The 22,854-nt window shown below is 39.3% G+C and overlaps 1 protein-coding gene across 3 annotated transcripts in view; it reads left to right on the top strand.

The window, feature by feature from the left end:
• The window catches only part of MCF2 (MCF.2 cell line derived transforming sequence), a 99,395-nt gene extending 92,141 nt beyond the window's left edge, over positions 1-7,254 (top strand). For all 3 annotated transcript variants that reach the window (XM_058659048.1, XM_058659049.1, XM_058659050.1), the window contains 5 exons: positions 318-396; positions 962-1,028; positions 2,233-2,342; positions 4,295-4,407; positions 6,516-7,254. In XM_058659048.1, coding sequence (XP_058515031.1) covers positions 318-396; positions 962-1,028; positions 2,233-2,342; positions 4,295-4,407; positions 6,516-6,548 — 402 coding nt within the window. In that variant the 3' untranslated portion in view covers positions 6,549-7,254. The remainder of the gene's footprint in view (positions 1-317; positions 397-961; positions 1,029-2,232; positions 2,343-4,294; positions 4,408-6,515) is intronic.
• Positions 7,255-22,854: the final 15,600 nt, after the last annotated feature.

The following is a 22,854-nucleotide window of genomic DNA, read 5'->3' as shown; positions in this document are numbered from 1 at the left end:
CAAATGGTTTTGACAGTGTTATTTCCTCTCATCAGATGGCTAAGTGATTTATTTCTCCTTTTTTCCAATCTGTGCTTTCTTTTTTATTGTTATTATTTTCCATTATTCCTCCTTCTCCCCTTCCACCTTCCCATTTTTCCCTGCTACCATGTCCCCCATATTACAAGACTTACTTCCTAGGAATTTTGAGAATCACAAGGTTAGAATGTGAATATGGTTGTTTAGGGGATAGATCATACATGATATACCTAGCTAAGTGTGTTTCATTATGAAGTGTCCTTTAAAAGAAAACATGCCTCTTTTTTTATAATCTTCAGGCTCCAAATTTAGATGTGAAGATGTCATGGTTAAAAGAAATAAGAAATATTTTGTTGAAGCAACAGGAACTTATGACAGGTAAATTTGAATATCTGTTCTTCAGAATATGTACAATATCAGCTTAATGATTTAGATATGGTGAAAATATCACAGAGATAGCAATGATATTTACTTTATACTATTTATAATTAAAGACTTTGTTAGAATTAATTCTTAGGAAGTTGAAACTCAGGCAATTATTTAAGTTATTTTGGAAAATGAACGTTATACTGGAAAATGAATTCTAATGCTTGACTAGTCAGCTATTAATTCCCAAGTGCTACCAGGAGGTGACCCTACTCAGGATCTCCAGCAGTCAGTGTCTGGTAATGTTATGATACAGACTGGCTCCATTTCTAAACTTGAACTTCTTGAATAAAATGTTACATGACTCAAGCCTTTCCAAATTCCACCTCAGAACTGGATTTTCCTTTGGTTGTTTTAAGCCACTGAAAGCAGTTACCTCTAATAGGAAGTGTGTGTGTGTGTGTGTGTGTGTGTGTGAGTGTGTGTGTGTGTGTGTGTGTGTAAGTCACTGGCCCTTTGAGGAATTTGAAAATGTGGATCCAGAATGATGCTCATATAAATTTTGTTTATTTCACAGCTAGAAACCGAAAGCAACAGAATCAATTGACAGAGCAGCATCAGTTTTCTCTTCAACAGAATGAAGAGTAAGTGATAAAGAAATAGTGCTCCTGCCATCTTTGTTTTTCATATGCAATGTGAAATGATGTCATCAAAATATTGCAGGCAATACCCACCCACTATTTTCACAATGAGTTGTCTGATTGCACATACACATTATTCTCTCAGTTCTTAACCTGATTGGAGCCTGATTGTCCCTAGCATTTATACCTGGGGCTGATTTTTAAACATGGTTACGAATGCTTGTTCTCAGAACATCATGGGATGTATTGCATGTAGGCTGATGTAAAGTTATTTGTTATTTGCACTCATGGCTTTTACTTCAGAGTGCTTTTGTTCTTTGATTAGCATAAGAGAGGTGGGGAATATATAAACAGAGTATATGAAGGAGTGGTTACACTTTTCAATCCCTTAATTTAGACTTTTCTGCTACTGATTTAATCTTTCTATGCAGAGAGGAGGTGTGTCACCTGGGAGGGAGCTGTGAACACAGGACAGCCTTAGGCACTATGGAAGTCCTATCTGCTGGCTTAGTGATGTTGTCTTGATTTTCTGGCTCTAGGAATTCTGAAAGATAGATTCAGCACAAAACATTTTCATATATGCAGGAAGAATTCTCACATTGGTTCCAAGGTCGTAAAGCAGAGATTCACCATGCAGTATGATTTAGTGATCATGAAATGACCTATTGGAAATGATACTTTCCCTATGTTGTATATAATCTTTCAGAGGTAGCTAAAATTTGGCATAATGTGTAGTAGTTCATCTGTAGTAGTTCCAAAAAACAGTGCAATTCCTTATCTTGCAGTGTTCATGACATTCAGTCTTTTAGCCTAGTATATATAGTTCAGGTGTTGTTTAGGTAGCTAACTTAATAGTAACTGGAGCACACTCAACATCAATCAGGTTTCCTCTTCATTTATATGAACCTTATCTTGTTCATTAAGGTTAACATCTGTAGAGGAACAGGGAATGGCAATGGGCACAACACACCAGCTTTGGGTTTAGAATTGGGTATTTTCCCTTGCTGGATTGGATCGTAGGGTTTAAGGTTTCATATATTATAATCTAAATATACTTAGTTTCACTCTTAAATAGTAGAATATTAGTTGATGGAATGGATTCTTCAAGCTTGTTTAGAACATGGTTTTCATGGGGGAAATACTGCTTTGAGTTTCTGCTCCTCTTCAGCTGTAGAAAAGCTCACTTTTTTGTATATTACTATTTTAGAAACCAACAAGGAGCATTTATAAGTGACAGGGAAACTGAGTCAGAACCCGCAGGTGCAGCGGCAGAGGTCGGTGAAGCAATCGCATCAGCCCAGGCACAATCAAACAACGGTATGTGTTGTGATCGTTCCAAGATGCAATTCATGTCTGTGAACATTTTTATCCACCATTGTTAATTTGGAAAATATACTTGTCAGTTATTTTTGCATACAGAAAAAGAAGTTAGCACATTTTAATAAGGCTGTCATATCTTATATGTGCAAGACTCTTTGGTGGGCACTACAGAGCAGTGGTGGTCAAAATGTGGTCTCTGGACCCTTAGCATCAGAATCACCTGGAAACTTGAAAGAAAATTCTCTGATTCCAACTCAGACCTTCTGAATACCTCAAAGCCTTCTGAAACCAGGTTATTAACTGATAGAGAAGCCTGGCCACATGAACTTCAACATGTTTTAGGTGCGATTCTGATGCCTACTCAAGTTTGGGAACCCTTGTTACAAAGATGAACAAATAACATATGTCCTGAATTCAAGGAATGTACAACCCACTTAACCTTGGCTTAATGTATTCAGAAGATTCATTTCTAGCTGCAATAATAATTATTTCTATAAGAATTTTGTTATTTGAAGTGATTTTTTAAAAATATTTAATTTAACAAATGTTAACCTGGCCTGGGTTTCAGGACTTGTGCAAAATGTTGGGCATACAGTTTAATTAAAATGTAGTCAGCTGCCATTCCCACAAAACTATGAGGGTTGAAAGATAATTCAACAAGCAATTAAAATTAAACACGGTAAAAGTTAATACAGGAAAGTACAAGATGCTGTAGATCCTCACATCAGTATTACCTAAATGTCTCGGGTTTCAATAGCATAATTCTGTTTGGAGAAATACCTGATACAGTGCCTACCACTAAGTCCTGAATTAGGATGGTTCTTAATCTAGAAGACTTCTCCATAAGTTGAAGAGATACAAGTAATGGCAATATTGCTCAGACTTTAGCTGTCCATTTAGAGGTTACTTCCCTTTGGTTTTCTATGTTGTGACCCCTCAAACAGTGAAAAAGAGAACCTTCCATAATATGTTCATCTGACAGTGGAGGAAACCACGTCAGAGAAAGTTGGCTGATTTTTTCCAAGGTTATGCTAATAGTTTAGTGAAGCGAAGCTGAGTTCTGTTAATTTGTAGCATATATTAGAGTGCTCAGTGTAAATCTATTTTTGTTAAAAAATATGCGTATCTCACATTGTAGGCTTTTAGGAGTCAATACAGTGTGCTACACAGGAACTCTGCTCAGGAAGGAAGACAAGTCAAGTCAAATAATAATACCAGGTGGACTTTAATATGTACTGTTTGAATTGAACCAATGTAACACGATAAAAATTCCACAGCAAATTATTTTCTGCAAGAAAAGGAAAATATTTTCTACAGTGTTCTTTGACCTATTAGTTTGGTTTATTTTAGGGAGGGAGGGAGAAAGATAGGAAGAGAAAGAGAACAAGAGTGAGAATGAGAGAGAGAGTGTGTGTGTGTGTGTGTTCATCTGCCGGTTCACTTACCAAATGCCTGCTCTGGGCCAGGGCTGGGCCTGGGTTGGGCTGAGGCTGAAGCTGGGAGCCCAGAATTCCATTTAGTTTCTGCCATGTGGTTGGCAGAAATTGAATTGCTTGAGCCACTAACACACTACCTTCCAGAATCTGCATATTAGCAGGAAGCTGTAGTTAAGAGTCTGAGCTGGTTATTAAACCCAGTCACTCTAGTACAAAGAGTGTGGATGTCTTAACCACTAGGCCAAAGGCTTCCCCTTTTACTGCTTTTAACGGATTTCCCATAAACCCCAACTTGCTATCATTCTAAAAAATAAAAGAAGTTTATGTCAATCCAAGACCTTTCTGAAATATCAGGACTTTTAAAATAGCAGAACTAAACAGGTGGTTTTTATTATAGAAAGCCAGTATTTGTGGTCCACTGAGTATGAAGTTTGTTTACTTTTCATCTTGGGGTGAGCTACCTTTAAGTGAGTTACCTTTAAGTAACTTCCACACTGCATGTTTTTCTTATAGTTTGGACTGGGATGTCACAATCTGCTGAAAATTGTGAAGAGCCTGTGGAATGGTCAAGCAACTTTTTCTACTCTACGTGTGATGATGATGGAGAGGAAGATAGGCCCCAAATGGTTAGTAATGTCATATTAAATTAAAGCTGTTGAGGTAATTTTACTGCTGAAATAAGTGGGGCACAGATGTATCATCTTTTACTGGCATCCTTAATGCCATTAGACATCCATTGTCCATGGCAAAAAGATTGGAAGCAAATCTCGCTAGGAACATTCAGTAAGCACGTCTTTCTTTAAGTGGCTCTTGAGCTGTACATGGAGTTCTTACTGAACTTGATTAGACATTCCTGTTCAGTTTTAACTTTTGCTTTAGTAGATAACAGACTTTTATCATTTCTTCATCTACATATGAAAGATTAAGCTTTTTGAAGCTGTTTTAAATTCATGAGAAGTTACACAAGCAGTACAAAGAGATACTGTGTACCTTACACTCATACAACACTGATGTCTTACAAAGCCTCAGCACAGTATCAGAATGGGGGATTTGGTATTTATTCTACCCACAGTTCTTATTCATATTCTACCAGTCTCCTATGTACTCCATTATGTATGTTTGTATGAACTTTTATAATTATACCCACCACTGTATTCTCCATCTAGGCAGCTGGGATAGAATCAGAGAAAATCTTAAAGTATATTTTCCAATCAGTTTAGATTTTAGGCTGGAAAATATATGAAATAAAACTTACACTTTAAAAACTTTTTAATAACATTTGGGGAATGTATTTTAATGAACTTTCAAAATAGTGCTAATAAGACCAAGTGCATATATTAGAACAAAAGGACACCCACAAAACTGAAGAAGGTTGCTTTAGGGCAAAAGTAAGTGTCTCATAAATGAAATGATTCTCAAGTTGTTTAAATCATACTGAGTTATTAGGAATTTGGACTGCTTAGGGTAAATTCCTACTTTTACCAACTCACCTGATTTGGGGTAGGCTTGATTCCTAGTAATTGACTGTTCTTGATGCCCTTCAGAGCAACCAATTCAATTTGGCAGGTGTAATCTTGATGTAAGATGAGAATTGCCAGTATTAGTGAAAGAAAGGCCAGGTTTATGCCTCCAAATCATAGAGGTGCCACTAAAGGGGCACAGACTTGGTGAAAGATTTGTCCAGAGTTAATTGTCTAGACCAGCAGCATATCTCAAACTCTTGAATGAAGAAAACTGTATTATTAAAAATTTAGTTCCCCAAAGAATTCTTGTTTATGTAGGTTAAATCTATTGACATTTACTGTATTGTAAACTAAGACTGGGAAGTAAATATTTTAGAATATATTCTTAAAAATTTTTATTAGCTCATTGTAAATTTATATGAATAAAATTTTCACTAAAACAATAGATCTTTAAAACATAAATAATGTGAATAGCATTTTAAATTAGCCTGTAAATATCTTCAAGGTTTGTCTTAGTAAAAGACAGCTGTATTCTCCCATCTGCTTATTTAATCCTCTGTGTTGTACTATTACAATGAAATAGCTTCTGGAAAAGTTCACTACGCATTTTGGGGAGGATGCGTACCCTAAGGGCAGAACAAAATGATGGATCCTTAAAGTGATAACCATTTATTTCTAGTCATGAGTCTCAAAAGACTCAGAAATAGCATCATAAAGATGTTTGAACACGTGCAATAACTTAGTAAGAGGCAAATGATATCTTAATAATAAATATGTAGATTTGACATTTAATAACCTATGAAAGGGCCAGAAACCCACAAAAGTCTGCCTCTCACATTTTCAGAACAACTAATGTAGCCTAATAGTAGAAATAAATGTGATTTTCATCTGAGAATGGAATGAATGAAGTAGTCTTCAAATGTGAGCAGAAAGTTAAGGAAGTCAGTTTATGCTTAAACATTTGTTGCAGGTGTTCTATGAAGTAACTGTGAAAAATTAAGTCTTAAGTAAGCATTTTTTTCAAATATGGTTTAAGGATGTAAATATGCAAAATTAGTAAATGTTACAATCACAGAGGATGAGAATGTAAAACTCTATTAGGTTTCCTTTCTTTTCCCAATACCTTCCTGAGTGGTACAACTGAAGGATACACACAAAAGGGCAATGCAATGTATTGCCTAATTCCCTTCTTCCCAAATGAAACTGGAGTGATCTGCTGTTTGATTTCTTTTTCAAATCAGAAACTGAAATGAGTGCTGCTTCCATTGTAGAGACGCATATCAGAGATGGCTCTCCTATTTTGATGAAGCTACTATGTCAAATGGCAAGTAGCTTATTCCTGCCTGCTTCGCAGCCCATGTGGAAAAATACTGCTCAAAAGATGGTCAGCCCAAATGATGCTGATGTTGTTTCCAGGTTAAATCCTTTGAACACGCAAAGCGTCTACAGCTTATAATGATTCCTTTTCTTTCATTTGTAAACCATTTTAATTATGATACTCTTTATTTTTAAAATGATGCATTCAATGTGTAAGATATTGCGCTGGAAAAATTCTCATCTCAGAACAGTTTTGGACTTGAAAATTATTTCTCCTCCGTCTACTGTGTAACCAAATGCAATCAGTGTGCCTTGGATTATTTAGCTTATTATTAATTAAGTTAATATTATGGCTGCAAAGTGATTAAGGTCACCAAAAGCACAAAATTATCATTTAGTATGCTTTTTTTAGACCCAGAGCTTTTGGGCCGATTATTTTGACCTGTGCAAAGCTGTACAAAGTCCAGAAATCCTTTTGGGAGCATCAGAAGTTTTGTTCAGGGCTATTGCTTTTGTATGTGCTGAGGTAAAATTTTCATGAGAGTAGTTTACAAATAATATCTAAAATTTAATATTTTCCTGCCTTTTCTGATTTTAGGCTTATAATTCATGTAACTTGAATTAGCTGTGGTGTTACTTGCTGTACATTTCATGCTGTAATTCTGTTTTTTTCCCAATAAAAATTAATTCTTCAGGTTATATAAATGGATGTCAGCTTTTTTTTCCCACCACAAACATGCTTTTGGTTTGCTCCTGCAAAACTGCTGCCTGTCTCATATTTCCCATTGAGATAAAGAGTGAATGCTGTCACAGGGCGAGCAGTTACACAAGAAGTTTCCCAGTTGCATTTGTAATGTAATTTTTCAAAACAACCTTACAGTCCGCAGGCAAATATAAAGCCCTAGCAGTGTACAGAAGGAGAGGCTCAGAAGACCTCCTGATTAGACGTGGAGATGCCATTTAGTTCCTGTTTGAGGATGCTGAGGCTCAATGGCAGGTGCATTTGCAATGCTCATGATGGTCTCCAGTGGGGAACAGGCATGCGGGTAGCTTTTGAAACATTTCTCCTTTGCTCTACCTTTGCTCTTCAGTCTCGAGCAGCAGATATCAGAGTGACGGCTTTCAGGTGCAGTACTTCAGCCAGGCTTGTGTAGCTCTAGCTCACTGAATGCAATGTTAACTTTCGGTGAGTGAAAGATGCTTTGAGACAATGAAATGCTGTGAGTCTGCATGTTCTTTGTGATTTACCTTTTGCCTCAGATGCATTAGCTGGCACATTCTGGCTTCACAATGGCTATACATCACATTTCGTTTAGTCACTTAAGTCACTCATCAATCACATAATTAAGGCATGCCTACTGTGTGTCACAGTCCTTGTTTGCCACTTCACAACACAGTTCATTTTCCTTTACCAGGTCAAAAATTGACTTCTCAACTTTGTCATTCTATACTTAATGTAACACTGGTTGCAAAGATAGTCATGCCAAGCATATTGTATAACAATCAGAATACACAAAGCAGGCAGGAAATACTGCTTGGAAAGACACTTATGTTACCATCATTCTTTTGGAAATTAAAAATGAAACATTTCTTTTTCATTGGCTCAATAAATGGAGCTGAAATGCTACGATGACACTATACTCTTACCCTAGGAATAGAAATGTGTATTTGGGGGTGGTAATTAGTGATGGATCCATAAAGAATCATTTATCTCTAGTCATGTAAGTTGTGTGTTGGTTACTCAAAGGACTCAGGAATAGCATCATGAATATCTTTGAGCACTTACAATAATTTGGTAAAAATTTGAGCTGTAAAGCATTCTATTTGTTTTATTGCATTCATAATACAATATTGGCTTCTAATTCATTCATTACTTAGATTGATGAAATATTAAACAGAAGGAAAAAAGGTCTAATTCCAATGGAGAAATACAGATTTTAACTGCTGACTATAGGTTTCGGAATGCTAACATTACAAGCATAATATGAATAAACTGTACATTGTCTAAAGGCTAAATTTTTTGAAGCTCTATAAACATAACATTGGCATAGAGTAAAAATAAGTTTGTACTTGGAAAGAAGACTGGAAATATGTTAGCTAGGATTATTTTATTTGCTGTTTTCAATGTCATGGAAAGAGTTTTAAAAACATATTAAATTTTTCCCTACAAGGCTGATAGACTTGAAGTGGAATTCAACTATTATGATGTCTTGTAAGAAATCCTTCAGAATTCAATATTGAAGCTATGTTTTTTAAGTATCAAGCCAACTTTCCAAGAACTCTTTACCAGTTTGTAGTTTTACATTGTCCTATAGGGCTATATTAGCTCCCGTGGTAAGTTTCTACTGTATATATGCATAAACACACCTGAGTTTTGGCTCAGGACTTATGTGTGAGGATGGTATCAAAGCAGTAAGAAGTAGCCAGTGTTCATTTCTATTAACCCACTCGTTAGTTTCAACATACAGATCAGTGTTTTTATAGATTTAGACCCTATGTGACACTTTCCTATTTACAAAAGGGCAGAACAGAAAAGAAAAACACTTCGTTGGTGAACAAGATTATTACTATTACCATGTTCACAATTTCTCTGAAATGCTAGTTTTGGCTTTGGAAATGCTTCAAATGGAGTCGGGTTCATGTTGATTGTTTTGGTTACTCTAATCTGGGTTACTCCCTAAAGATTTTCTGCTCCAGTTGTGAAATCATTTAGGTAATTAATAATCAGAAAAATCTGTTATAGACTTAGAACTCATTGACACTCTGAAAATTGATACCCAACAACTGTCAGATACCCCATTGTTAAGTATCCATGGAATATACTTCAAGATCTATCATAAACTGTGTCATAAAACAAATCTTGATAAGTTAGTAAAGCCTCTGTGTTGTCTGATAGTTCTCTTGGACTTATTCCTCACATTTAACTGAAATCAGCCAATATTTCCCCAACACTTTACTAACTGCTCCTCTCTCTGAGAACCAGGCATAGAATTAAAAATACTGCATGACCTTACTCATATGCAGTATCTAAAGTCATTTTTAACTGAAGTTTCAAGTCAATGGAATAGGGAGAAGCATATAATCTGAATAAGTGGTTCCAGGCAATACGTGAATACGTATGCCTGTGTGTATTTATACGTGAATAATCTGAATAAGTGGTTTCCAATGGAGACAGAAATGAATTTCCATCTTTGCATCTTACTCCATAGGGAAAAAATAATTTGAATTGGATCATAGATCTGAGCACAAAAGCTGTGATCATAGTTTGTAAAGAGCGAATAGCTTTTTTATCCCACAAGATATAAGAAGCACCAATAGTAAATAATGTTAGATAAATGCAATGAAATATTACACATGCTTAGCTTAGTACTTTATAACTTCAGGCATGCATGCCTATCATAATGAATAAGATGAAATCTAAGACACTTACAAAATTTTGAACACTTACAAAAGCCAAATTATTCTTATCAAAGTTTTGCCACCAAGATAAACTGGTTTCATATCACACACACATTGAAGAATAAAGTTTCTGGAACAGATGTCATGGGGCAAAAATTTAATCTGTCACTTGGGAGGCCTGCATTGGATTGCCAATTTGAGTCCTGGCTACTCCACTTCTGGTGCAGCTCCTTACAGTGTCCTTGGGAAGCAGTGGAAGATGGCCCAAGTGCTTGAGTCCCTCCAGCCACATGTGAGACCTAGCTGGAGTTCATGGTTCCTGGCTTTGGCCTGGGCCAGCACCAGCAGTTGCCTGTTACTGCTATTTGGGAAGTGGATCAGTGAATGCAGGATTTCACTCCTACCCCATCACTCTGCTTTCCAAATCAATCAGTAAATATTTTTTAGAAGTTTGAAAGTGAATATGGCCAACTTTCTACCAACTATTTTGTGTTTATTTAAGTGATTAATAAAAAATAACAAACATGAGTTTCTGAAAGTGTTTTCCCTAAAAAGCTGTTTAAATTAATTTTGCATAAATCAGATTTTAGCTAGTTTTATTAAGCAATTAAAAATGATTAAAACCATGAAATAACAACACAATGTATCCTTTTTTAGATTTATTTATTTTTATCTGAAAGGCAGATTTTGCAGACAGAAGAGACAGAGAGAGGAAAGCCAGAACTGAGCTGATCTGAAGCTGGGAGCCAGGAGCTTCCTCTGGGTCTTCCATGTGGGTGCAGAATCCCAAGGAGTTGGTCCAATCTCCACCACTTTTGCAGGCCATAAGCCAAGAAGTAGATCAGCAGTGGAGCAGCTGGGACACCAACCAGTGCCCCTATGGAATGCCAGCAGCATAGGATGGAGGAGTAGTCTATTGCACCACTGCACTGGCCCTGAGAATCTTCAAGATTTAAAAGTGAAAACAGCCAAGTATATTCATCCAACTTGCATTTGTTTTCATGATAATGAATACCCAGAGTAGTTTTCCATAATTTTATCATCACAATTTTAAGTAAGGGAGCAGGAATTCCTCATACCTAATTCAGGACAAAGTTAATTACATTAACTTTAGTTAACTGTATTGGAAGACGTAAGTTCACGTATTTGGCACAAATTTGATTAGTTTTAATTTAAAGTGGTTCCATTATTGTAACCCCTGTAGATTCAGGTCATATAGCACCCTTTAAAAAATGCACAGTAAAAATACTAGTTTCAATATAGTTATAGCCTGTGCTTCTTTTTTTGCAGAATATAAAGCTTGCCATATATATATATTAAAAATGAAGTGTACATATATATAATACATACACTTACAATATATAAATACACATATAATATATACACTTCATTTCATTTAAAGAGTTGCATTGGTCCTTTCTAGTCACTTATTTGTAAAGTGCATTTTTTCTGCAGCACATTTGGGGTGCTATAGTGTTCCAAGCATTTACTAATCTCTTCTCAGTGTGACATGCTGCTAGGTAAGAGGACAGGATTTTGTTGGTCTTTGTTCTCTAGAAGTTTCTTAAAATGTTGAAGTATCTGTTACTTTTAACCAACATGCATTTATATTTTGAAATGGCAAATGCACACTTCTGTGAAGATTTTGGTTCAATACTATAATATAATGTATTGACTGAGGCACACTACATTGTATGGAGCAAAATAATAAAAATATGTTGTACATTATTCAACGGATTAAAAGTTACAGTTGCCTACATATGCATCTGTCTGCAGTGTTTAGATTTTCACAAATATACTAAGATATTTCATTTATTATCTGTCAAATATGTTTCATATTATTACCACACAATGTAAGTCATGCAACATTTGTGAATTCTAGTTGTAGAAGATGTGAATTCTGTTTTATTTTTTCATCTGGTCAAGCTGTATCTTTTCAAGAATAAATGCTTCTAATAAATAATTATCTCAAATAATGACTTTCATATTAAAGAATCAGAAAATGTCATATTGAATATTTAATGGACCTTTTGAACACTCACGTTTAGTGTTAGAAGTTACAGCACAACAACAAGCAACGTTACTTGAGGTCATTCTTAATTGTTTTGTAGATACTATGCTGAATAACATAAGGAAACTAAGTTCACCTTGAATTAAAGGAAAATGTGTCAAATTTAAAAACAAAATTTTACTTTTTGGAGATGTGATCTATATTATATTTCTTCAGAATGTTACAGATAAACAGCACTGTAACCAGGCTTGTATGACACTGTCCTTGATATTCATAGGAGTTCCTCAGCCCTGAGGTGGACTGCATCATTTCAATTTGTCCTGATCATGCAAGAAGCCATCTTATTTCCCCTCAGGTGAAAACCTGTGTTATTATTAATTTTTTTAGTGCAATTTAAGTGTCTCATGTCAGACACGCAGGTTCCATCTGAAAACTTGAGATCAGTTCTTTGGAATGTTTACATTAACAAGATAATCAGGGATTTTAAGCTCTTATTGATAGTTTGATTTACTTCTGGGCTGTGCATGTGCCAATGGAGCATGTTCACAAGGGCCTCTTCTGCAGTTTACTAGCAGTTAGTGTTGTCAGAGCTGTGTTAGGGTTCTAAAAAGGCCCAAAATTGAAAGTCTTACAGATTTGATGTGATGAAATTCACATCTCCTGTGTTAAAATTTAGATGTATATGTCATAGATTTAAAGATTCATATTTATACTACAGATGTTCAGGTAACACAAATCTAATGTTCAGTGGTTTTACTTATTTTTGAATTTTCTAGAAGTAATTCTAGTAAATGTTTCTAATAGTGCTTTCCTGCCCATATATGCACAGATATCTTTATCTTAAATATGTAAACATGGTGATGACTTTATGGAAGCACATGGCCAGATGTTGCATTCAATGTTGAAGTTTCACTTGAAGTATTTTATATTATCAGTTCACTGAAGATGATGATTTGCAATTTCTGTTTTCTGAATCATGAATTATGAGATGGTATATCAAGTTTGCATATTAGGTACATGTTTTCCTTATTGGTTTTATGAAAACACAATGATAATAAACTGTTTTTCAAATAGGCTTGTGTATTATATCAAAGTGACAGATTATGCTAGTAGCATCACTTGGTGTAGCAATTTGTATGAGGAACCAACTGTGTTTTTACAAAAATGTCTGCAAATTAAAAATGTAAGACCCAACTTCTGGAATTCTTTATGGTTGATTTATAAGTTACTCATCAAAATGTCCATATGTTTGATAATTCACTTAATACTTCAACAAAAATAAAATGAAATTAAAACAACATCTTAACAGGAGGTCACATGCACAGAGCAGGATGGGACCCCAGAGTGGAACAGGAGGACAGGAGGAGGCTTTGTATCCTAACACCGGAGACTCCCGGTACCTCACCAAGGACTATCAGTACGGACACCAAGGACTATATCCCAATGGCCAAGGAAATCACAGGGAATTGGAGTGCCCTCATAGGCTGATAACTGTGAGGTCAACCATTCCCTATTGGGTCTCCCACATGGGATGGAAGAAGCCCAGATCCTTCCTCACAGGATATAGTGTCATCAGAACAATAGCCAGGAGCCCCGAGTGGTCCTCAGAAACAGAACAGTAAACTTCCTTTGGGACTCTGGAGAGGAGCTTTCTCTGCTCCTTACTTAGTTCCAACTTTGGATCCCCACTCTCTCTTGCAATGACCATCAGGATAGCTCTGGAGTGCCCCACCCCCCCAAAAAAATTAGAACAGATAGACAGAGACCAATAAGGAAAGCTTAGAACCAGACAGGAAACGGTCAGCTTAGACTCCCATATACCTCACTAGGTAGGACACAAAAATTAGTTACTCCTCACTAAGATGTTGAAGATTTCTCCACACACCCCTCCTAAAACTGTTTTGCGCCTCAATTGTTAACATATGCCTAGTTAGAGTTATAAACCATATTGGACTATCCTAAAATTTGCCAAGTTCAGTAAAAATTATGCTTCAATACTATAAACAGCTAAATATAAAAATGAAAATAGATACGAGACAGCTGAATAGTACCCTATAATAATTTTAAAGTGTATAACAGCCGGTTGTGTATAAACTAAAATTGAAATGTCAATGAAGTAGTCACAGGATGTGGTTAAGAACTTGCATTTTCTAACACATTGGTCACTCAATACCATGTCAATTAACTTCATGATGTTGTAAATTTCCATGTTTCTTCCTGTTGTTGAAGTTGTGTAGTGGCTTTTCATTGGAGGGGATGGTATCCTGCCAGCTCTACTTTCAGACAAGGGATTGTCTCCCAAGGAAACTGTTGAATTTACCTGGACAGTAAGGTGCTGGACTCTGCATGGTCCATGCCCGCAATGAAGGAATCATGATTGGTTATGAACTGTACTACTGTAACAATATGGAGGAATTCAATATGAGGGGAGGGCTTTTTAGAGGGGTTGCGGGAATTCCAGAGCCTATGAAACTGTGTCATAAAATGAAATAATAAAAAAAAATTTCTTTATACTTTAAATGTTTATTAGACTTCAGCTTCAAAGCTGTATTTTCCTGACTTTATAAAAACTTTCTTATTACTATTATCATTTTGTGATACAGTTCCATAGGCCCTGGGATTTCCCTTACCCCTTCCCCAAATTTCCTCCATCCCCTAGCCACTGATTCCCCTATATCATTACTAAGTGTCACTGAAGAAATGAAAAAGAAAATCAAGAACCTTGTTGAAGAAAATGATGCTACTGTAGGATCTATGGGTCAGTGAAGTATTTAATAGGAAAGTGTTTTGAAGAAATGAAACTAAATAAAAAAATCAAAATGCATGAGATATAATTTCTGATGATCTTTGTTGGTGAGATTTGTGTTCTATAGGCAACAAATAGATGAGTTTTATTTTTTAATCTAGTTTACTAATCTGTAACGTTTGATAGATGAGCTTAAACTCAGGGTTCATGTGAATGGATGGTAATTTGGTCCTGTCATTTTGATACTTGATTGTTAATTTATTTAGTCTTCTGTTGTTATTTTCCTGGGATGTTCTTCACATTTGCCTTTGGTTTTGGTGGGTACTATTGCTCTTTGTCAAGAGAACATCTTTTTTTTTTTCTTTTAATTATTTATTATTTTACTTCATTAATTACATTGTATTATGTGACACAGTTACATAGGTACTTGGGTTCTCCCCACCCCTCCCCAAACCCTCCCACCATGGTGGATTCCTCCACCTTGTTGCATAACCACAGCTCAAGTTCAGTTGAGATTCCCCCATTGCAAGCGTATACCAAACATAGAGTCCAGCATCTTATTGTCCAGTCAAGTTCAACGGCTTCTTAGGTATACCCTCTCTGGTCTGAAGACAGAGCCAGCAGAGTATCATCCCAGTCAATTGAAAGCTCCAACATACCATCAGCAAAAATTTACATCATTATGGAATTAATTGACATAGTAATGAGTAACCAATATGTTAAAAGTAAATGCGAGTTCCCAGCCACCTTCTGTGACCACCTCACCTACACTTCAATTTTAGTTTATACACAACATATAACATACATAACATAACATCTTATACATAACATCATATCATCTTAAATTAAGGCAAACATGTGGTATTTAACCTTTTGGGATTGGCTCATTTCCCTTAGCATTATGGTTTCCAGTTTGGCCCATTTGGCCACAAAGAACTGCATTTTGTTTTTTTTAATAGCTGAGTAGTATTCCATGGAGTAGATGAACCATAGCTTTCTTATCCAATCCTCTGTTGATGGGCATTTTGGTTGCTTCCATGTTTTTGCAATTACTGATTGTGCTGCTATGAGCATTGGAGTGCATGTTGGTTTCTCATAAAACAATTGTTCTGGATATATTCCTAGGAGTGCTATTGCTGGATCATACGGTATGTTGAATTTGAGTTGTTTGAATATTCTCCATACTGATTTCCATAGAGGCTGTACCAGCCTGCAGCCCCACCAGCAGTGGAGTAGGGATCCCTTTTCCCTGCAACCTCGCCAACAAGTGTTGTTGGTGCTTTTATTCATGTGGGCCAGTCTTACTGGCGTTAGGTGGTACCTCATTGATGTTTTAATTTGGATTTCCCTTATTGCCAGGGAACTTGAGCATTTTTTCATATGTTTATTTGCCATTTGGGTTTGTTCCTTTGTGAAGTGTTTGCCCATTTCCCGTGCCCATTTCTTGAGTGGCTTGTTTGTTTTGACATTTTGTTTGTTTTGTAGCTCTTTGTATATTCTGGAGATCAGCCCTCTATCACCTATGTCGTGTGCGAAGATCTTCTCCCATTCTGTGGGTTGCCTTTTTACTTTGTTGATTGTTTCTCTAGCTGTACAGACCTCAAAAGTTGGAGTAACATCCCATGCTCCTGGATAGGTAAAATCAATATCATTAAAATGTCTATACTGCCAAAAGCAATATATACATTCAACGCAATCCCAATCAAATTGCCCAAAACATTCTTCATGGAACTGGAAACAATGATCCAAAGGTTCATCTGGAAACACAAAAAACCACGGATAGCTAGAACCATCCTGAAGAACAGGAAGTTAGCAGGGGGAATCACAGTTCCGGACCTCTGGACATACTATAGGGCAGTGGTTATCAAAACAGCGTGGTACTGGCACAAAGATAGAGAGGAAGATCAATGGAGCAGAATAGAAACACCAGAAAGGAACCCACACAGATACAGCCAAATAATCTTTGACAAAAAGACAAACGACAATCCAGGCAAATGGGAAGGTCTGTTCAATAAATGCTGTTGGGACAACTGGTTAATAGCCTGCAGAAACAAAAAAATAGATCCATATCTCTCACCATACACTAAGATCAGATCTAAATGGATAACAGATCTAAACCTACATCCAGAAACCTTCAAACTTTCGGAAGAAAATGTTGAAAACACACTGCAACACTTAGGGGTGGGCCCTCACTTCCTAAAAAAGACTCCAAATGCAGTAGAAATCAAGACCAAAATAAACAATTGGGACCTCATCAAGAGAACATCTTTTATTAAAATTTTCTTTCTTTTTTTCTTTTATAAACATTTTTGGATAATTTTTACATATTTGATTTGGGTGGGAAGAGTCAAGGGCTAGAGGAAAGTGGGTGAGACCATTGTTTTCACATTCTATTCTTTCCTTCCTGTATCTGGGGTAAGGGGAGAGATAAGGGTAAAGGCCACACCCAGCCTCCCAACCATCCCAGGCTCCCCAGTGTGGGGCATGCTTTGAGGGTCCTGCTCAAGTGATTTTGATAGCTCAACAGTTCTGTATTGTTGCTGATCTTTCCACTTCAATCACAATGAAATCTCTCCAGACTCCACTGACTGACAGTCCACCTTAGAGACTCTGCTTGCCCAGGTAACACTGTCAACACTTGGCTGGGGTAGTTGATTGATTTGTTCTGTCCTCCATCCTCTGTTATGGTACCAGATGTCCTCTGCAGTCTCCAGTGTACTGCCATATCCTGCATATGCTTCTGGATATGTTGTCCATTGCTCCATCTGAGCCACTGAGGAGGCCCAGCTCTGATACATGCATTCCACCGTCAGACTGTGGAACCTGCAATTTTCTCCATGGTTGGAGTTCTTTTTTTTTTTTTTTTTTACTTTTTTTATTAATTGTTATGCATTATGTGACAGTTTCATAGGCTCTGGGAATCCCCCCACCCCTCCCCACGCCCCTCCCCCCTGGTGGATTCCTCCACCTTGGTGCAGTATCACAGCTCAAATTCAATCAAGATTCTTTCCTTGCAAACATATACCAAGCATAGAGTCCAGCTACTTATTGTTCAGATGGGTTGAACAGTTTCTTGGGGAGACCATTTCTGGTCCGAAGTTAGAGCTGGTAGAATATCATCCCAGTCAATTAAGAGTCCCAATACAACATTAACAGCAATTTGTAACATTATGGAATTGACATGGTTTTGCGCAACCAGCATGTCAAAAAAAGTCCAGCGGTTCACTTGGGGGGATTCCCAAAGAAACTTCTCTGAGGTGATTCCTGACCTGATTCTTGTGTGTGCATGCCAATATCTGACACAGTCCGTCGCCCAAATTGGCCTTCACACACACTGTTGGTTGCAACTGATGGGTCAGTTATCTCCAGTCTGGTATCTTTTAATGGGTGTTGCAGTCTAGTCCAATCCTGCCCCACCACACACCCGGCCCCCACGCAAACCAGTGGGAGTTGTAGCCTAGTAGGAATGACCCGCAATAACCCTCATCAGGCCTGCCCCCTGCCCTGTTTTCTGTGCTTGCCAGAATGTACAACAGACTGGTCCAGTCTGTCCCGCATCCTATTCAGCTTTCATATGTGTCAATGGGCATTGAAGCTTAGTTCAAACCAACCAGCTCCACTATCCTGCCCACACATGTGCCAGCAGGTTCCACTCTCTATCTAGCTTTGCCTGTCCCAGTCCTGGTTCTCACGTTCACCAAGAGGGAGTGGCAACCCAAGTGGAAACCCACTGTTTCCTTAATGGGCTCACTCCCACTTCTAGATCTTGCACTCTCCAGGTGTTACTGCAGTTGGGCTCAACAGAGTTTGCCTCCCATGCCAGCATCTGCCAGCTGATGCTGTGGAAAAGCCCAATCAACCCACACCCACTCTGGCTTATGCATGTACCAGTAGGTACAGCCTGCCTAGCGTGGCTTGTTCCTGATCCAACTTACATGCAAGCCAACAATTGCTGTAGCCCTGCCCAGTATGGTTTGCCCCCATCCCAGCTCTCATGCTTACCAGTGGGAATAGTGGCCCAGCAAAGGAGCTCTCTGTAGCCCCACCCATCCAGTTCACCTGCTCTCTCCTGGGTCTCATGTGTACTAGTTGGACACTGTAGCCCAGTCTGGTGTGGCCCGCCTCACTTTGGCATTTGCCAGTAGTTGCTGTATCCTGGCCCTGTCCAGCCCATCCCCAGTTCCATCTCACACTGGGGGGAGTACAGCCTAGCCAGCACAGCCAGCCCCTAGTCCCGGCCCAAATGTGACCTGGCTGGTATTGCAGCCCGACCCGGCATGACCCACACACCATTCTGGTTCTCAGGTTTAGCAGTGGGTGATATGAATTGGCCCAGCCTGTCTCACCCCCAACCTGAGCCAAAGGTAAACTTGTCGGTATTGTAACCTGGCCTGTCTGGGCTGATCCCTTTCTTCGGTCTCACACTCACCTGTAGGGACTGTGTCTCGACAGAGGAGTTGCCAAGCTCCTCCATCAGAACCTCTCCCAATGCCAGATCTAGTGCACACCTTTGGGCCCATGGGCCAGCCCTACTTAGTCCACTTCCTGTCCTAGCAGAAATGGTATTCTTTTCTGACTTGCCCTCACCCATTCCAGTTCTTACTGTTGGGTGCTACAGCCCAGCCAAACCTAGTTCATACCCAGAAACAGCTCTCGCATGGCTCAGCAGGGGTAGACACCTAAATCAGTCCATCCTACAGCACACCAGTTGGTGCTGGAGTCCAGCTCAGTCTGGCATACCCCAGACTCAGTCCACACTTGTGCCAAGGGAGACTGCAGCCATGTCCAGACCAGACCACAGCCCACCACTCCGGGCCCTGCACTCAACCAGTGGGACCCACAACCCAGCCAGGGCATTCCCTTAACTCCCCAAACAGGCCTCATCCCAGCTACAGATCACACGTATGGCAGTGGTTGCTATGTGACTCAGCTTGGCACAGCCCCTCCCCTGTCTTGGCCCCTGCCTTCAGAAGCTGTAACCTGGCCTAGCCCAGCTGGCCCACAGTCCCAGTTCTCACTGGTGGGTGATGCAACCTGGCCCTGCTCAGTCTTTTCTCATCCCTGCCTGTTGCAAACCAGTATGTATGGCAGCCTAGCCCAGCATGACCTGCACTCCATCCTGGCACTTGCCAGTGGACTATGGTTTGCTCGGCCCCACCCGATTCACACACTTGCTGATGGGTGGAGCTGCCCTGCCCAGCATGCCCAAGACCCAGGCTTGAACTACATGCTTGTCAGCAGAAGCTATGACCCACTAAGGGAGTTTCCCAGGTTCCCCCATTTGGGCCACTCTCAGATCCTGATCTCAGGCATGTCAGCAGATGCTTGGTCCTTGTACATCATGACCTGCTGCATTCATTCCGACCTTTGTATGACTTGGTGCATCCTGGCCTGCCTCACAGCCTGTTTTAGGGTGGGCATGCAGGTGCTGCATCCTGGACCTGCCCTACTTGTTCCCAGCCCCAGCACCAGTGAGTATTGGTGAGTTATATGGTCACACCTAGCTCAGCCCATTACCATCCCAACTCTCAAAGTAACCAGTGGGACTTGTAGTTCCACAGGGTTGGGCCCACTTGTCTTCCACAGAATCCACCCCCAGATCTGGTTCTCTTGCTTGCTAGTTGGTGTCAATGGTCCAGTCTTATGTGACCCATTTGCTGATCTAACACTCATCGTCAGGTACTGGGATCTAGCCCTGCCAGACAGGCCCCTAGCCATAGTGTGTGTGTGCTCTGGTGTGGTGATGACCAGCCGTGTTCCATGCTAACAAACCCAACTTCAGGTCTCTCCCCTCCAAACCACCAGGTCTCAGTCCCTTCGCTTACCTGCAGGTACAGTGGCTTTGTCATTGAGTGTATCTCAGGATTCATTCCTTACCTAGACGTACAGTGGTGTTATCCATGGATGTCCCTAGGCAGTAACTGATACCCCCAAGACCCCAAAGCTCGCTGCTGGGTCTTGCTTCATAATTCTAGGAGAAAAACAGAGTGATAAAAGAGATGAGTCACAGTAAAATGTCTTGCTCAAAGTTTCTTCACCTAACTATAAAATAGCAGTATCAGTTTCAGGGGCGAGATAGCCCTGTTTATGAGTATATCCATCCATTGTGAAAGTCTACTTCCATATAATGGGGTTCCAGGAAGCCTAGAAACCCCGAGATAACCTCCAGTTCTTTTCTAAACCTCATTTGGTGATGCAAAGGTTTCTTCAGCTGGGCTTGCAAGATCTAATAGTCTCTCTCGTTCATAGTTCATTTGGGAGTTAGAACTTGTGTCTTAACTGGAACGGGATAGAAAGAAAGTACATTACATTGGTTTGATTGGATCTTGCACTGAGGGGAGTTTTGATGACTTCAGGAGCATCGCAGCATGGGCTAACCACCTCTTTTGAATTCAAATTTATTTGGAGCTCTTATAAGGAAGCATCATCAATGAACTAACAAATAAGTTAATCTTCCTCCATAAAGCTCCCTGCAAATTAAAATGTCTATCCAAGTTTGTTTCCACATTGGGGGAAGAGTAAATGTTACTGCTAACATTTGCAAAATTACGTACTCATTCAAGTTTCACAATATAGAATTCACAGTTCTAAAAGCCACGTTAATAGCAGAGCTATAGTCTTCTCTTTATTTCTCAGTATTTATTTGTTTGATAGAGTTGCCGAGAGGCAGGGAGGTAAGGGGGGATCTTTGATTTGCTGGTCTGATTTACACAGATCTGGACCAAGCGAAAGCCAGGCATCTGGAACTCCATGTCTCCCACTCCCCATGTGGGTGCGGGGACCCAAGGCCTGTGTCAAGCTCTGTGGCCTTTCCAGGCACATTAACAAACAGTTGGATTGCAAGTGGAGCAGCAGAAACTAGAACCAGTGACCATATGGGCTGCCAGTAGTGCAGATGGCAGTTTAACCTGCACCATAATGCTAGTCGCTACAGTATCTCCTCAAGAGAAAACATCAGAGCGTATTTTGAAACATGTAAGGAAGCAGAAGAAATACTCCACTTGAAGGAAAATTAGGTCAGTGATTCTGTTCTTAGTTTTAGTCAGAAATCAATCCAGTTTCACTCAGTGAACACTTCGTGGAGAATAACTTGCTTACTTTTTTTTTTTCAGATTTATTTATTTTTATTACAAAGTCAGATATACAGAGAGGAGGAGAGACAGAGAGGAAGATCTTCCGTCCGATGATTCACTCCCCAAGTGACCGCAACGGCCGGTGCTGCGCCGATCCAAAGCCTGGAGCCCAGAGCCTCTTTCAGGTCTCCCACACGGGTGCAGGGTCCCAAAGCCTTAGGTCATCCTCGACTACCTTCCCAGGCCACAAGCAGGGAGTAGGATGGGAAGTGGAGCCGCCAGGATTAGAACTGGTGCCCATATGGGATCCAGGTGCGTACAAGGCGAGTTTAGCCGCTAGGCTACCGTGCCAGACCCAACTTGCTTACTATTAATAGGTACTAGAGTACAAAGATCTTCTTCCCACTAAGGCAGCAGACGGTGCTTTATAGGTCAAGTCCGAAGCAATTAAATATCAAAATAAGTCACCTTGATTACATTCCAGGACACTTCCAAGCACTGTTTTACTGTGGTCACTTTATAAGGAGTCTCATGGAACAAAATGCGTAGGAAGAGGCCAAATTCAACGATAAAGCTAGAGGCAGGCACTGAGGGACAGCAGGATGAGACAGGACGGGGTGCCTCCGTTTCGGAGTCCTTGGTTCAGTCTGTTCTGCTGTGCTTCCCTTCCAGGAGGTAGTACACGATGGTGGAACTGTTTGGGTCTTCTCTCCCATGTGGAAAATCTAGACAGACTTGCAGATTCCTGGCTTTGGCCTGGTCCAACCCAGGCTAATGTGAGCATTTGGGGAATAAGCCAACAGATAGAAGGTCTTGGTCTCTGTTTTTCTCTTTCTTACATTGTTCAAAACAAAATTAATATGTGACAACTAGGATTTTTAAACATGTAATACTTCTCTTAAAATGCATTTTCTTTCTTAAAGTTTATAGCCTATTTATGTCTTAAGATTTCCCTTGCATTTAAGATTTTTTTCCTGTCAGTATTAATTGATCATTTAATTTTCACATATGTGAATAAGTGCACTACATCTTGTGGAACCATTTTCAGCATATGCCCTCTGAAC

Source organism: Ochotona princeps, chromosome X (genome assembly GCF_030435755.1).
Source record: "Ochotona princeps isolate mOchPri1 chromosome X, mOchPri1.hap1, whole genome shotgun sequence".
Taxonomy (NCBI): domain Eukaryota; kingdom Metazoa; phylum Chordata; class Mammalia; order Lagomorpha; family Ochotonidae; genus Ochotona; species Ochotona princeps.
This window is presented reverse-complemented; position numbering and strand designations above follow the sequence as displayed.